Source organism: Mandrillus leucophaeus, unplaced genomic scaffold (assembly GCF_000951045.1).
Source record: "Mandrillus leucophaeus isolate KB7577 unplaced genomic scaffold, Mleu.le_1.0 Scaffold730, whole genome shotgun sequence".
NCBI classification, from domain to species: Eukaryota; Metazoa; Chordata; class Mammalia; order Primates; family Cercopithecidae; genus Mandrillus; species Mandrillus leucophaeus.
Genome location: NW_012107920.1, coordinates 458434 through 471587, shown reverse-complemented (window position 1 = coordinate 471587; position 13154 = coordinate 458434). Strand labels below are relative to the sequence as shown.

General features: G+C 39.6%; 1 protein-coding gene across 2 annotated transcripts in view; it reads right to left on the bottom strand.

The window, feature by feature from the left end:
* Positions 1–12662, bottom strand: part of SEC23A (Sec23 homolog A (S. cerevisiae)) — a 57053-nt gene extending 44391 nt beyond the window's left edge. For both annotated transcript variants that reach the window (XM_011965635.1, XM_011965636.1), the window contains exons 1-4: positions 12574–12662; positions 11514–11750; positions 6719–6798; positions 5542–5686 (exon numbers count right to left, since the gene is read on the bottom strand). In XM_011965635.1, coding sequence (XP_011821025.1) covers positions 5542–5686; positions 6719–6798; positions 11514–11738 — 450 coding nt within the window. In that variant the 5' untranslated portion in view covers positions 11739–11750; positions 12574–12662. The remainder of the gene's footprint in view (positions 1–5541; positions 5687–6718; positions 6799–11513; positions 11751–12573) is intronic.
* Between the last annotated feature and the right edge of the window lie 492 nt (positions 12663–13154).

Sequence of the window (13154 nt, the reverse complement as noted above, 5' to 3'; positions counted from 1 at the left end):
CAGATTGGAGTGCAGTGGCGTGATCCTGGCTCACTGCAACCTCTGCCTCCCGGGTTCAAGTGATTCTCCTACTTCAGCTTCCCAAGTAGCTGGGATTACAGGTGTGTGCCACCACGCCCGGCTAATTTTTGTATTTTTAGTAGAGACGGGGTTTCATCATGTTGGTCAGGCTGGTCTCGAACTCCTGACTTCAGGTAATCCGCCTGCCTCGGCCTCCCAGAAGTGCTGGGATTACAGGTGTGAGCCACCATGCCTGGCTGGGAGTTCTCAAATAAAATAAAACAATGGAATAGAACTACTATTTAAAGCTATAAGACAACTTTATAGGAAAAAATACATGCAACAAGGGCCTACCACATACTAGAGAAAATTAACCTGCAACAAAAACCCTACAACATAAAGAAAAACTCCTCAAGACCTTCAAGCAAAATGATCAAAAAATTTACAAGGGCAAGAAAATAAGACTGGTATCAGCCTTCTCAAAAAACATCAGCCAAGGTGGGAGAATCATTTGAGATTAGGAGTTCAAGACCAGCCTGGGCAACATGGCAAATTTAAAAATTAGCTGGGCATAGTGGCATGGGCCTGTAGTCCCAGCTACTTGGGAGTAGTCTGAGGCTGGAGGATTGCTTGAGACTAGGAGTTTGAGGCTGCAGTGCTGCAGTAAGCTATGATCACGAACTGCACACCAGCCTGAGCAACAGAAGCTCTGTTTAAAAAAAAAAAAAAAAAAATCAGAACACATCAAGGTAAGAAAATAATGAAAAAGCATTTTCCAAAAACTCCAGGAAAAAACAATCAGAAGCAAGGCTTTTTATATCCAACCAAGCTATTCTTCAACTATCAGCACCATAAGAAATAAGTTTAAACATTCAACAGCCCAGGAAATTCTGTACTCTTAAGTCTTCTTAAGAAATTTAGTAGGAAAGCCGGGCGCAGTGGCTCATGCCTGTAATCCCAGCACTTTGGGAGGCTGAGGTGGACGGAACACGAGGCCAGAAGTTCGAGACCATCCTGGCTAACATGGTGAAACTCCGTCCCTACTAAAAATACAAAAAATTAGCCGGGCATGGTGGCAGGCGCCAGTAGTCCCAGCTACTCAGGAGGCTAAGGCAAGAGAATGGCGTGAACCCGGGAGGCAGAGTTTGCAGAGAGCCGAGATAGAGCCACTGCACTCCAGCCTGGGTGACAGAGCGAGACTCTGTCTCAAAAAAAAAAAAAAAGAAAGAAATTTACTAGAAGATACAAATAAAACTTACAGCAAAGAATAACATAATCACACTAAGGGCAGTGGAGGGGAATAACCCATTTAACTTATGAACATTATATTTTGTACTATATATTCTCAGAACACTAAACAAATATTGAGCCTAACTCCTAAGCTTCTTTCTAACAGAAGTATGAGCCAGAAACTCTGAAACTATTCTAGATAATCTAGGACTGAGCAAATAAGTAAATATATTTGATAACGGGAGCAGGTTTCTCATAGAGAATGAGTTACAAATATGGAAAAGCGGGAAGGAGAGAATAAACCCTGTGGTATTGAATTGAACATACTTGAAAGAATTACTGGTTTTTAATAAAAATTTTTTTATTTTAATAGAGATCATAGATGTATACTGGAGTACGTAGACATATATGCACACACATATACTTATAATTTTATATACATATATAGATACACATATATGCACATACATTTTTTTCTTAGCTCCATCCACTTGGACCTAAAATTAATGACACCTAGGGTAAGGGTGCACATGAAGCATTATCTTCTACTTGGTAGAATCAAGGCTAAAAGGAAACAGGGCTCCTAAATGGTTCATTTCAGGTCCAGAGCAGGAAAAGGATAAGATGAGCCCTGAACATCTTACTATACCAGAAAGGAAGTATTTAAGCAAACATGCAGCATTTAATAAGGACCCAGAAGCAGCCTGAAAAGGCTCCCACTAGCCAAATCTGGGAAAACCTAAGCATCAAAGTAAATAATGACAGTAAAGGAATATATCTTGTTGTATAAAATAAGAATATAAGAATCCACCCAGTGTGTATTCTGTATGTATTTACATATATATGTGTGTGTGTGTATAAGTTTATATATATATATAAATATGTAAATGGGAGAGGAGAAAAAGCTCTTCCTCAAGTAGAAAGCCAATTAATAAATGTAGAAATGATGGAATTAGCCACTATTTGGCATGCATCATAATAATAATTGATTAGAAAAGACTCATCAATGGATGCTAAACTAGTGAGTAAAACTTTGCTGAGTACACTGGTTATTCACATATTTTCAAGGTATCTCCTAATAAGATATTTATAATTACAATAAGAAAACTTGTAACTTTACAGTGGCAAAAACAACCTTAACCAAGTAAGGAAAGTTAACATCAGCAGTAATGAAACAAATCAGCATGGGGGTTTCTAATATTTTGCAATATTTATTAATTACAAAGGGGTAAAAAAGAGTAATTTTAAAGTGGAGAGCCCTGGCAGATACAACCTTAATGAATGACCAAAGTGAATATCATCAGTAATGGAACAAATGAAAACCATGTGCCACCTGTAAGATGCAACAATAAGAACACAGCATTACTTCTGCGATATTCCCCCCAAAGATGCAAGACCCGAACCAAATTACAAGGACACTTCAAGACAAACTCAAATTGAAGAATGTTTTACAAATAACTGGTCTGAATCTTCCAAAGTGTCAAGATCAGGAAGATTAAGGAACTGTTCCAGGCTGAAGGAGAGTAAATAGATATAGCCATAAATGCAGAACTGAACTAAATCCTTTCAGTAAAGGAAATTATTGAGACAACTGGTAAAACTTGAATGGGGTCTGAGAATTAGCTGGTCGTAATGTATCAGTGTTAATATTTTAATAGTTTTATATTGTGGTTATATAGGAGATTATCCTGGTTCATAGGAAATATAAAGTTTCAAGAGGTTGGGACTATCATATCAGCAACTTAATCTTGTGAAAGGAAAACAAATCTTGGGACCCCAAAATTATTAAACAAAAAGGAAAAGTCAAGCTGGAAACTGCTTAGGGCAAACCTATCTCCCATTCTATTCAAAGTCATCCCTCTGCTCACTAAGATAAATGCATATCTGATTGCCTCCTTGGGAAAAGGCTAATCAGAAACTCAAAAGAATGGACCTACGTGTGTCTCTCACCTACCTGTGACCTGGAAGCCCCTCCCTGCTTGAGGAGCTTCCAGGTCCCACCTATCTGGATGGAACCAACATACATCTTACATATATTGATTGATGTCCCATGTCTCCCTAAAATTTATAAAACCAATTGTGCTCTGACCACCTTGGACGCATGTCATCAGGACCTCTAGAGGCACAAGTCCTCAGCCTTGGCAAAACAAACTTTCTTTTTTTTTTTTTTTTTTGAGATGGAGTCTCACTCTGTCACCCAGATTGGAGTGCAGTGGCGTGATCCTGGCTCACTGCAACCTCTGCCTCCCGGGTTCAAGTGATTCTCCTACTTCAGCTTCCCAAGTAGCTGGGAATACAGACACCTGCCACCACACCCAGCTAATTTTTTTGTATTTTTAGTAGAGACAGGGTTTCACCATGTTGGTCAGGCTGGTCTCAAACTCCTGACCTCAAGAGATCCACCCACCTCGGCCTCCCACAATGGTAGGATTACAGGCGTGAGCCAACGCACTAAGCCCAAAATTAACTTCCTAAATTAATTGAAATTGTCTCAGATATTTGGGGTTCACAATCTCAAAGTTTGGAGAAAAAAAAATTATTTATATACTTCTTGTACCTTTTCTATAAATTTGACAGCATTTCAAATTTTTTTACAAACATTTTAAAGAAACAATTTTGTTTTGTTTTGTTTTTGAGATGGAGTCTCTGCATGATCTCAGCTCACTGCAACCTCCGCCTTTCGGGTTCAAGCGATTCTCCTGCCTCAGTCTCCCAAGTAGCTGGGATTACAGGCACGTGCCACCACGCCCGGCTAATTTTTTTTTGTATTTTTAGTAGAGACAGGGTTTCACCGTGTTAGCTAGGATGGTCTTGATCTCCTGACTTCGTGATCCGCCCTCCTCAGCCTCCCAAAGTGCTGGGATTACAGGCGTGAGCCACCGCACCTGGCCACTATTTTGTAATTCTAAAACTAAGATACGTATAGTATAAAATTTTCAAATTCTACTAAAACTCCACTTATTGCACCACTGTTAATATCTGGGTGAACTTCTTTCCAGAATCATGTCTGTACAGGATATATGCAAAACAATACATAAGACAATACACTGTAGGAAAACACTTCACATAGATAAAATCATACACTCACTGTCCTATAACTGATTTTTTTTTAACTTCATATTCTCTAGTACATACCATTTCCTATAATACTGAGAAATATATTTTTTCCTCTCCTTTCCTGACACACAGCTCCTAAAAGCCTTGGAATCTGTAGAATAAGACTACCTTTTATTTTTTGTTTTTGTTTTTTGAGACAGAGTCTCACTCTGTCACCCAGGTTAAAGTGCAGTGACACGATCTCAGCTCCCCGCAACCTCCACCTCCTGGGTTCAGGCAATTCTCCCTGCTTCAGCCTCCCAAGTGGCCGGGATTACAGATGCCCACCACCATGCCTGGCTAATTTTTGTATTTTTGGTAGAGATGGGGTTTTGCCATATTGGTCATGCTAGTCTCGAACTCCTGACCTCAGGTGATCTGCCCACCTCAGCCTCCCAAAGTGCTGGGATTACAGGCATGAGGTGCCCAGCCAAGAGGGCCTTCTGTATGCTAATAAAATGACTCCCACATAGCTTCAAGATGGGGGCTGGTCACGGAAAAGACTAAAGCATGATTAGAAGGTTGAGACTTTCAGTTCCACACCCCCAACCTCCAGGAGAGAGGGGATAATGGCTAGTGATGTAATCAATCATGCCTATGTAGTGAAGCCTTCATGTAAACCCAAAAGAACACAGTTTGGAGAGCTTCCAGACAAATGAATATGTGGAGGTTCTTGGAGGGTGGTACCCCAGAGAAGGCACAGAAATTTGGAACCCCTTCTCCCACACATCAGTCTATGCATCTAGCCCATCTGACTGTTCATCTATATTCTATGTAATATCTTTATCATAAACCAAGAAACATAAAGTGTTTCCTAGAGTTCTGTGAGCCATTCTAGCAAATGAATCAAACCCAAGGAGAGTGTTCAATTTACAGCCAGTCTGTCAGAAGTATACGTGACAACCTACTACTTGTGACTGGCACTGAAGTGGGGGGCAGTCTTATGGGACTGAGCCCTCAATCTGTGAGATGTGATGTTATCTCCAGTTAGACAGTGTCAGAATTGCACTGAATTACAGGACACCCAGCTGGTATTGAAGGCAGAACTGTTTTGTTGGTATGTGAGGGAAAACCACAGAAGTATTCTTTGTTGATGCTGAGTGAGAAAACAGGGAGGAAAAAAAGCACTTTGGTTCTTCCTATATCCTTACAGTTACACACACACACACACACACACACACACTTTACATTCCAAAACAAAACCATCTTCCCTACCTCCAGCAGTCCTACAGCTATGGAAAGTGCCACTCCGGAGGAACGCAAAGGTCTCTTTCCCTGTGGTACAGGCCAAGGGTCTCGCTGGAGTTCTCCCAGAAGATCTGTGAGATTCATGTCTATTTTCTGTACTGGTTGTAAGAATCTGAGAAACAAAATTAAATAAAAAGTCATTTATAAATGTTTATGGGTGAGAGTTCAAGAAACAAATTTCACTTTCCTAAAAATAGAAAACAATACTCTGAACACACAGCAGACCAATGGTTCTCAAACTTTCGTGTACATGAGAACCAGCTGGAGGGCTTATTTTAACACATATTGCTAGATCCCAGTTCTAGAGTTTGTTTCAGTAGGTGTGGACTGGAGCCCAAGAATTTGCATTTCAATCACATTCCTAGGTGACACTTGATGATATCAGCTCCAGAAACCACATTTTGAGTACAACTACAATAAACGAAACACTCAAACCAAGTACTACTTCAGGATTTCATCTTTCACTTACTAGTCTAGTCAGTTTTAGGTTACTGAAATAATTATGAGAAAATACATCAACTCAATTTTAGTAATACTACCTCTGATTAAAAAGCTTAGGGGAAAAAGCTAGCAGGGCGTGGTGGCTCACGACTGTAATCCCAGCACTTTGGGAGGCCGAGGAGGGAGGATCACAAGGGCAGGAGATCAAGATGGTGAAAGCCCGTATCCACTAAAAAAACAAAAATTAGCCAGGCATGGTGGTGCATGCCTGTAATCCAGCTACTCGAGAGGCTGAGGCAGGAGAACTGCTTGAACCTGGGAGGCGGAAGTTGCAGTGAGCCAAGATCGTGCCACTGCACTCCAGAAACCTTACAGGAAAAAGCTACCTCTAAAGCTAAGAAGAAAAAATAAAAACCTTGGCTGCCCTAAACCCACACAAAAACAAGTTTTTTCCAAAGTTCAAAATAAAAAATAAGGAAAATAACAAAACTAAAGTAACTCCTTACATTGTTAGAACAAAAAACAAACCATTTTAATGGCATGATTTTGCCTCAGTTCTTTAAAAAGTATGTTAATACAATTTACTTATATTCCTAAAAATATTTAACAATATAGTATCACTGAATGTCTATGTTCAAGGGTATGGAATGTTTAAAATACCTACAGAAGTGGTCAAATTCTCTTCATCATATTTAATTATTACCTGTTGGAAGGAGGTGGCTGCTGTACCTGAGGACCACGTGTTGCTTGAGTAACTGGTACTTTAGAGAGCCCCAACATTTCCTGTAAAGAGATTACTTGTACAATATTCATTTAATTACTTTTACAAAGATTAATCAACTATTTATCATGTATAAAATGCAGTGCTAGACATTAGAAACACAAAAATAAAAAATACAAGGTCTCCTTCCTCAGAAAACAAAGAGTCCAGTGGAAGAGATTATCAAGAAAACAATAACACAAAATAATCATCATGAGAGAGCAAAGCACAAGGTGTTATACAACCAAAGAGGAAGCATATTAGCTCAGAAACACTTTATTTCTAATTAACAGTCAAAATAAATTGTTGTGTAACTTAAATGTCCATACTTCTTAATTTATATTCATTCATCCCTTTCAGCAAACTATATCATAAGCACCTGCTATGTGGCAGGAATATAATGGTAAAAACTAACTAGTCCCTTCCCTCATGGAAATTAAAATCCAGAAACAGAAATCAATCAAATCAACAGATAAATAAATATAAAATTGCAACAGTAATAAGTGTTATGACATGGGGAGTTTTAAGGTTCACATACTTTGTGTATATATACATCTTCATTTTCTAACATAATTTATAACCAAACTGCCACCTTTGTTTTGAATTTCAGTATGTGCACAATTTCTCTCCAGACAAATGAAAATGTCATACTAAATTTTTCTTGAATCTAGAAATGCTTAGTCATGAAGTACTGGAGTTACGAAACTGTGTAACAGAAAATCGAAGTCTAAAGATGTACAAAGATAAAATTAATGAACTAATCCTGCAATATTTCCTATACTGTTAGCGGAAACAACAACTCTTTACTAAGAACTTAACATATTCCATATTCTATGCTAAAACCTTTATATATACTATTTCCTCAAAAAACAATAATGAAATAGATTTCTTCTTAATTTCTACTTTACAAAAGAAAATTGACAATCAAAAAGACTAAGTAATTTTTCTGAAGTTACACAACCAGTAAGTAACAAAGCAAGATTTTAAATCCAGGTTTTTCTACAAAGCCCTATTAAGGGTTTACACCCTACTGACAATTCTCATATTTAGTACTAATAACCTGGCAAAATAGGTACTGTTTATTCCTTTCTATGAAGGATGAGATAATTAGAAAAGACATAAACCCAAGATCATACAACTAGAAGAGTTTAAAATTTGAATTCAGGACTATTTGGGGAGCAAAGACCAGGCTCTTTTCAACGAGATAGATAAGGAAAGAAAATAAAAATGTTTCAGTGGAGGAATAAAAAAATTAGTCTGCAGGCATTCGCTTGCCTATTGAAAAAAGAAGATGTGGCCAGGCATGGTGAATCACGCCTGTAATCCCAGTATTTTGGGAGGCTGAGGCGGGTGGATCACCTGAGGTCAGGAGTTCGAGACCAGTCTGGCCAACATGGTGAAACCCCATCTCTACTAAAACTACAAAAATTAGGGCCAGGCGCGATGGTTCACGCCTAATCCCAGCGCTTTGGGAGGTCATGGTGGGTGAATCACGAGGTCAAGGAGTTCAAGACTAGCCTTGGTTAACATGGTGAAGCACCATCTCTAATAAAAATACAAAAATTAGTCAGGCATGGTGGTGTGCTCCTGTAATCCCAGCTATCTGGGAGGCTGAGGCAGGAGAATCTCTCGAACCCAGGAGGCTGAGGTTGCCATGAGCTGAGATCATGCCACTGCACTCCAGCCGGTGTGACAGAGCGAGAGTCCATCTCAGACAAACAAACTAAAAAAAGCTAGGCTGGCCTCGGTGGCTCACGCCTGTAATCCCAGCATTTTGGGACACCGAGGCAGGGGGATCACCTGAGCTCAGGAATTCAAGACCAACCTGGCCAACATGGCGAAACCTTGTCTGTACTAAAAAATACAACAATTGGTCAGGCGCAGTGGCTCACACCTATAATCCCAGCACTTTGGGAGGCTGAGGCAGGCAGATCATGAGGTCAGCAGATCAAGACCATCCTGGCCAACACGGTAAAACCTCGTCTCTACCAAAAATACAGAAAAAAAAATTAGCCAGGTGTGGTGCCACATGCCTGTAGTCCCAGCTACTCAGGAGGCTGAGGCAGGAGAATTGCTTGAACTCAGGAGGCAGAGACTGCAAGATCATGCCACTGCACTCCAGCCTAGATGACAGAACAAGACTCTGCATCAAAAAAAAAGAAAAAAGGAAGATGTTTTACGTGCTTCACATGTATTACATAATTTAAGTAAAAGGGACTCTACAATCAGAAGAGTAAACCATTCTAAATAAATTCATAATTTAATAATAACATTAATAGTAGCAAACACTTAAACGTATAATTCACTTAATTCTCATGACTACACTATAAGGTAAATACTATTACTATCTCTATTTTACAAATGAAAAAAACTAAAGCACAGAGATTTAAACTGGTTCACTTTCTCTCCTGTCTCACGGAAACATGATTCTCCTCTCCGCTTCCTGTGCTCCTGAAGGAATCCCTACTATGTCTTCCTAAACCTCACTTTCCTCATCTCACTCTTACTTTCACTCACCCTCTTTAGTCTCTTTCCTTTCTCCTTCCTCCTAAAGTACATCTCTTTAACTCGGTTCTCTCTCAAATTCCCATGCTATCTCCTCCTTCATTACTTTCAACAACAAACCTCTTAAAAGAACAAACTTCAGGCTGAGCGCGGTGGCTCACACCTGTAGTCCCAGCACGCTGGGAGGCCGAGGAAGGCAGATATACTGAGGTCAGGAGTTCAAGACCAGCGCGGCCAACATAGTGAAACCATGTCTCTACAAAAATACCAAAATTAGCCAGGCATGATAGTGGATGCCAGTAGTCCCAGCTACTCAACAGGCTGAGGCAGGAGAATCGCTTGAACCCGGGAGGCGGAGAGTGCAGTAAGCCAAGATCGTGGCATGCACCCCAGCCTGGGCGACAGAGCGAGACTCTATCTCAAAAAGAAAAGAACAAACTTCAACTTTCTCTACCTTCTCAAATCTTATTCACTACTCATTGACTAACACGTTTATTACTCATTATCCTCCCCATTTAAGCCTGCAAATTCCCTTAGTATGTTCTCTAAGTTAACTGTGTAGCACCACTACCTCAGTCTGCCAAGTTTCAAATTAGACTCACCTTCAAAAATCTCTTCCTTCCTTCTTCATTTTGGTCTACCTGGAAGCCTCTGAAGTCTGATTTTACATCTGTCAACTTTATGCCAGGCTTATCTATCATTTTCTAGGGTAACTGTTCTCAACTAGGAGTTGCACCAGAATTACTTAGAAAGTTTTTTCAAAGTACCTACATGAACAATCTTATATTATATATATAAGGTATATATACCAACCATCTCCCAATACAAATAGACATTCACTTATTACTCTCTTACGGACTATCAAAATCTCTGGGCAGAAAAAAAGATGTTCAGCCGAGCAGATGATCCTAGCATGCTACACATAACTCCTTTGCCTTGGAAGAGAAAGCTTCAATTTGTCCCAGTGATAAAAACCACTAAAATACATATGCAACCATAGTTCATAAACTAAAAATTGTCCAGTCTCAAAATAACTCCCCTCACCAAACATACTAAAAGTATTTAGTTCCTAAGTGAAACATTAAGAAGCAAAAGCTCTCTCCTCAGCAGCCACCAAGGTGATCAGTTCTTATGAGGAACTGGGGTGAGGCCCTCACTTCATCAGGTAACTAGCATTGTGTCGGGCAGCACCAGCCCTGCACTCGCCCACACCATGGCCTCCATCTCAAGTTCTTCTGCATCTAATTGGACCTCATTCTGCATGACAATGAGGTGACCATCACAGTGGATTACATCAATGCCCTTGTTAAAGCAGCTGATATAAATGTTGAACCTTTCTGGCCTGGCTTGTTTGCAAAGGACTGGCCAATGTCAACATCAGGAGCTTCATCTGCAATGTAGGGGCTGGTGGACCTGCTCCAACAGTTGGTGCTGCACCAGCAGGAGGTCCTGCCCCCACCACTGCTGCTGCCCCAGCTGAGGAAAAGAAAGTGGAAAGAAAGAAAGAAGAACCTGAGGAGTATGATGATGACATGGACTTTGGTCTTTTTTTTTTTTGGAGACGGAGTCTCGCTCTGTTCCCCAGGCTGGAGTGCAGTGGCGTGATCTCGGCTCACTGCAAGCTCCGCCTCCCAGGTTCACGCCATTCTCCTGCCTCAGCCTCCTGAGCAGCTGGGACTACAGGCACCCGCCACCTCGCCCGGCTAATTTTTTTGTATTTTTAGTAGCCACGGGGTTTCACCGTGTTAGCCAGGATGGTCTCCATCTCCTGACCTTGTGATCCGCCCGCCTCGGCCTCCCAAAGTGCTGGGATTACAGGCGTGAGCCACTGCACCCAGCCGACTTTGGTCTTTTTGACTAACTCTTTTATAACATGTTCAATAAAAAAGCTGAACTCTTAAGAAAAAAAAAAGAAACAAGCTAATATTCTGTGGTTGCTCTTCTTAGCCTTCAGCATGACTCTTCATAAGCCCTTCAAATCTCTAGTAAAAGACCTTTGGTTTGACTTTAAATTTTAAAGATACAGTTAAAAGTGAAGGGTCTTTAATCTGTATAACAATTTAAGGTACGTGAAAAGAATACTGAGGCCAGCACTGAATTTAAAGCCTTTGTTATAATACCATTATATTAGTTTTTCATAATAAAAATTTGTCCTAGAAACATACAGAAAGCATTTATAAACATCAATAGAGTAATGTTCAGATAGGTGAAAACTACCATTCTTGTTGTTTACCTGCAGTTGTTTGGCTGACAAATCTTTTGTTCCTCTGAAGACATAGCTTTTTGAAATGCCTTCACATCCAAGTTCATGAACCTGAACCATTCTCCCAAAAGTAATAAGTCCAACCAAAGCTGTAGGTGGTAAAAGACTTAATGACATCTGCATGGATTCTTTCAGGGCTTGTAAATCTTCATCTTCCATGCAAGTATCAACCACATAGAGGAATATCAAAGGCATCTGAGGACCACGCTTTTAAAAAATTCACCAAAAAGAAAAAATATATAGTTTAAAGCACAATATACAAGACAGTCAACAGGGAATTAATTGAATAACGGAAACAAAAGTATCCTAGTAAAGCCATTTCAGAAATGAAATAGGTTATTTCTACTGTCATGGAGAGAGATCTAAGACATATTATCAGGTGAAAAAGTAAGAAGAACATTAGGTATAGTTACACAGAGGGGACTTTCACTTTCCATTTTATTTAACTCATGCATAAGGTTTCATTTGACTCTTATAAAATAATTAGTAAACCTGACTTGAATTTTCAGAGAACTAGAAACTAGCCAGGCTGGACAAATTATTAAATGGTCCAAGTGAATCATAACTGTTTTCTCTAAAACATTCATAAAATATATTACTTCCACACTTAAACATGCAAACAACTATGTTAGGTATTCAGAAAGAGAATAAAAGTGATTTCCCTAAGAAGGATCAATGCAAGATTATTTTCATTAATTAGACCTGGGGGATACATTAGCCAACTCCAGCATCATATTGACTAAGTATTTGTTAACTGAATTTCCAACTACAAAGCAAGATTGATACTTTATTGTTTACTGATCTACTCAGTATAGTAAATCACACCACCCTACCCAGTATCTTAGCCACCCATCAAATAACAACAACATAGGAATTACCCTGCTCAAACTGACCTCAACGGTTTACCTTTGAAATGTTCCATCGAATCAATGTGAGAATTAAGCATGATTGCTTCCAAATTATCACAATTTAACAATTATTTCAGTATAAATTTTAAAACTTTCTTAAATATTTGTTCTTATGTTCTTACCAGAACTACATATTCAATGCTAGAAAACTGAGGTAAAAGTTCAGCAGGCTGATTCAGTTCAGATATACCAGCATAACTAGGTGGAAACTACAAATAGAAAAAAAAAAACAAAAATGTTTAACAAATTATAGGCTAGAAAGATTAATAAAATTTTAAACTGAAAGCATTTCCTGATCATTTAATTATTTTTCAAAAGGCATTTTCATTAAATGAGAAATAATTATTTGTATCTTTTTTTAAATATGCATTTTTCTACATGACTAGTATTTTGGCATTAACATCTGCAATGGATGTTTTATGTTTTTTTTTTAGACGGAGTCTTGCTCTGTCACCCACACTGGAGTGCAGTGCCGCGATCTCGGCTCACTGCAAGCTCCGCCTCCCAGGTTCACGCCACTCTCCTGCCTCAGCCTCCCTAGTAGCTGGGACTATAGGCGCCTGCCACCAAGCCTGGCAAACTTTTTTTGTATTTTTAGTAGAGACAGGGTTTCACTGTGTTAGCCAGGAGGGTCTCGATCTCCTGACCTCGTGATCCACCTGCCTTGGCCTCCCAAAGTGCTGGGATTACAGGCGTGAGCCAA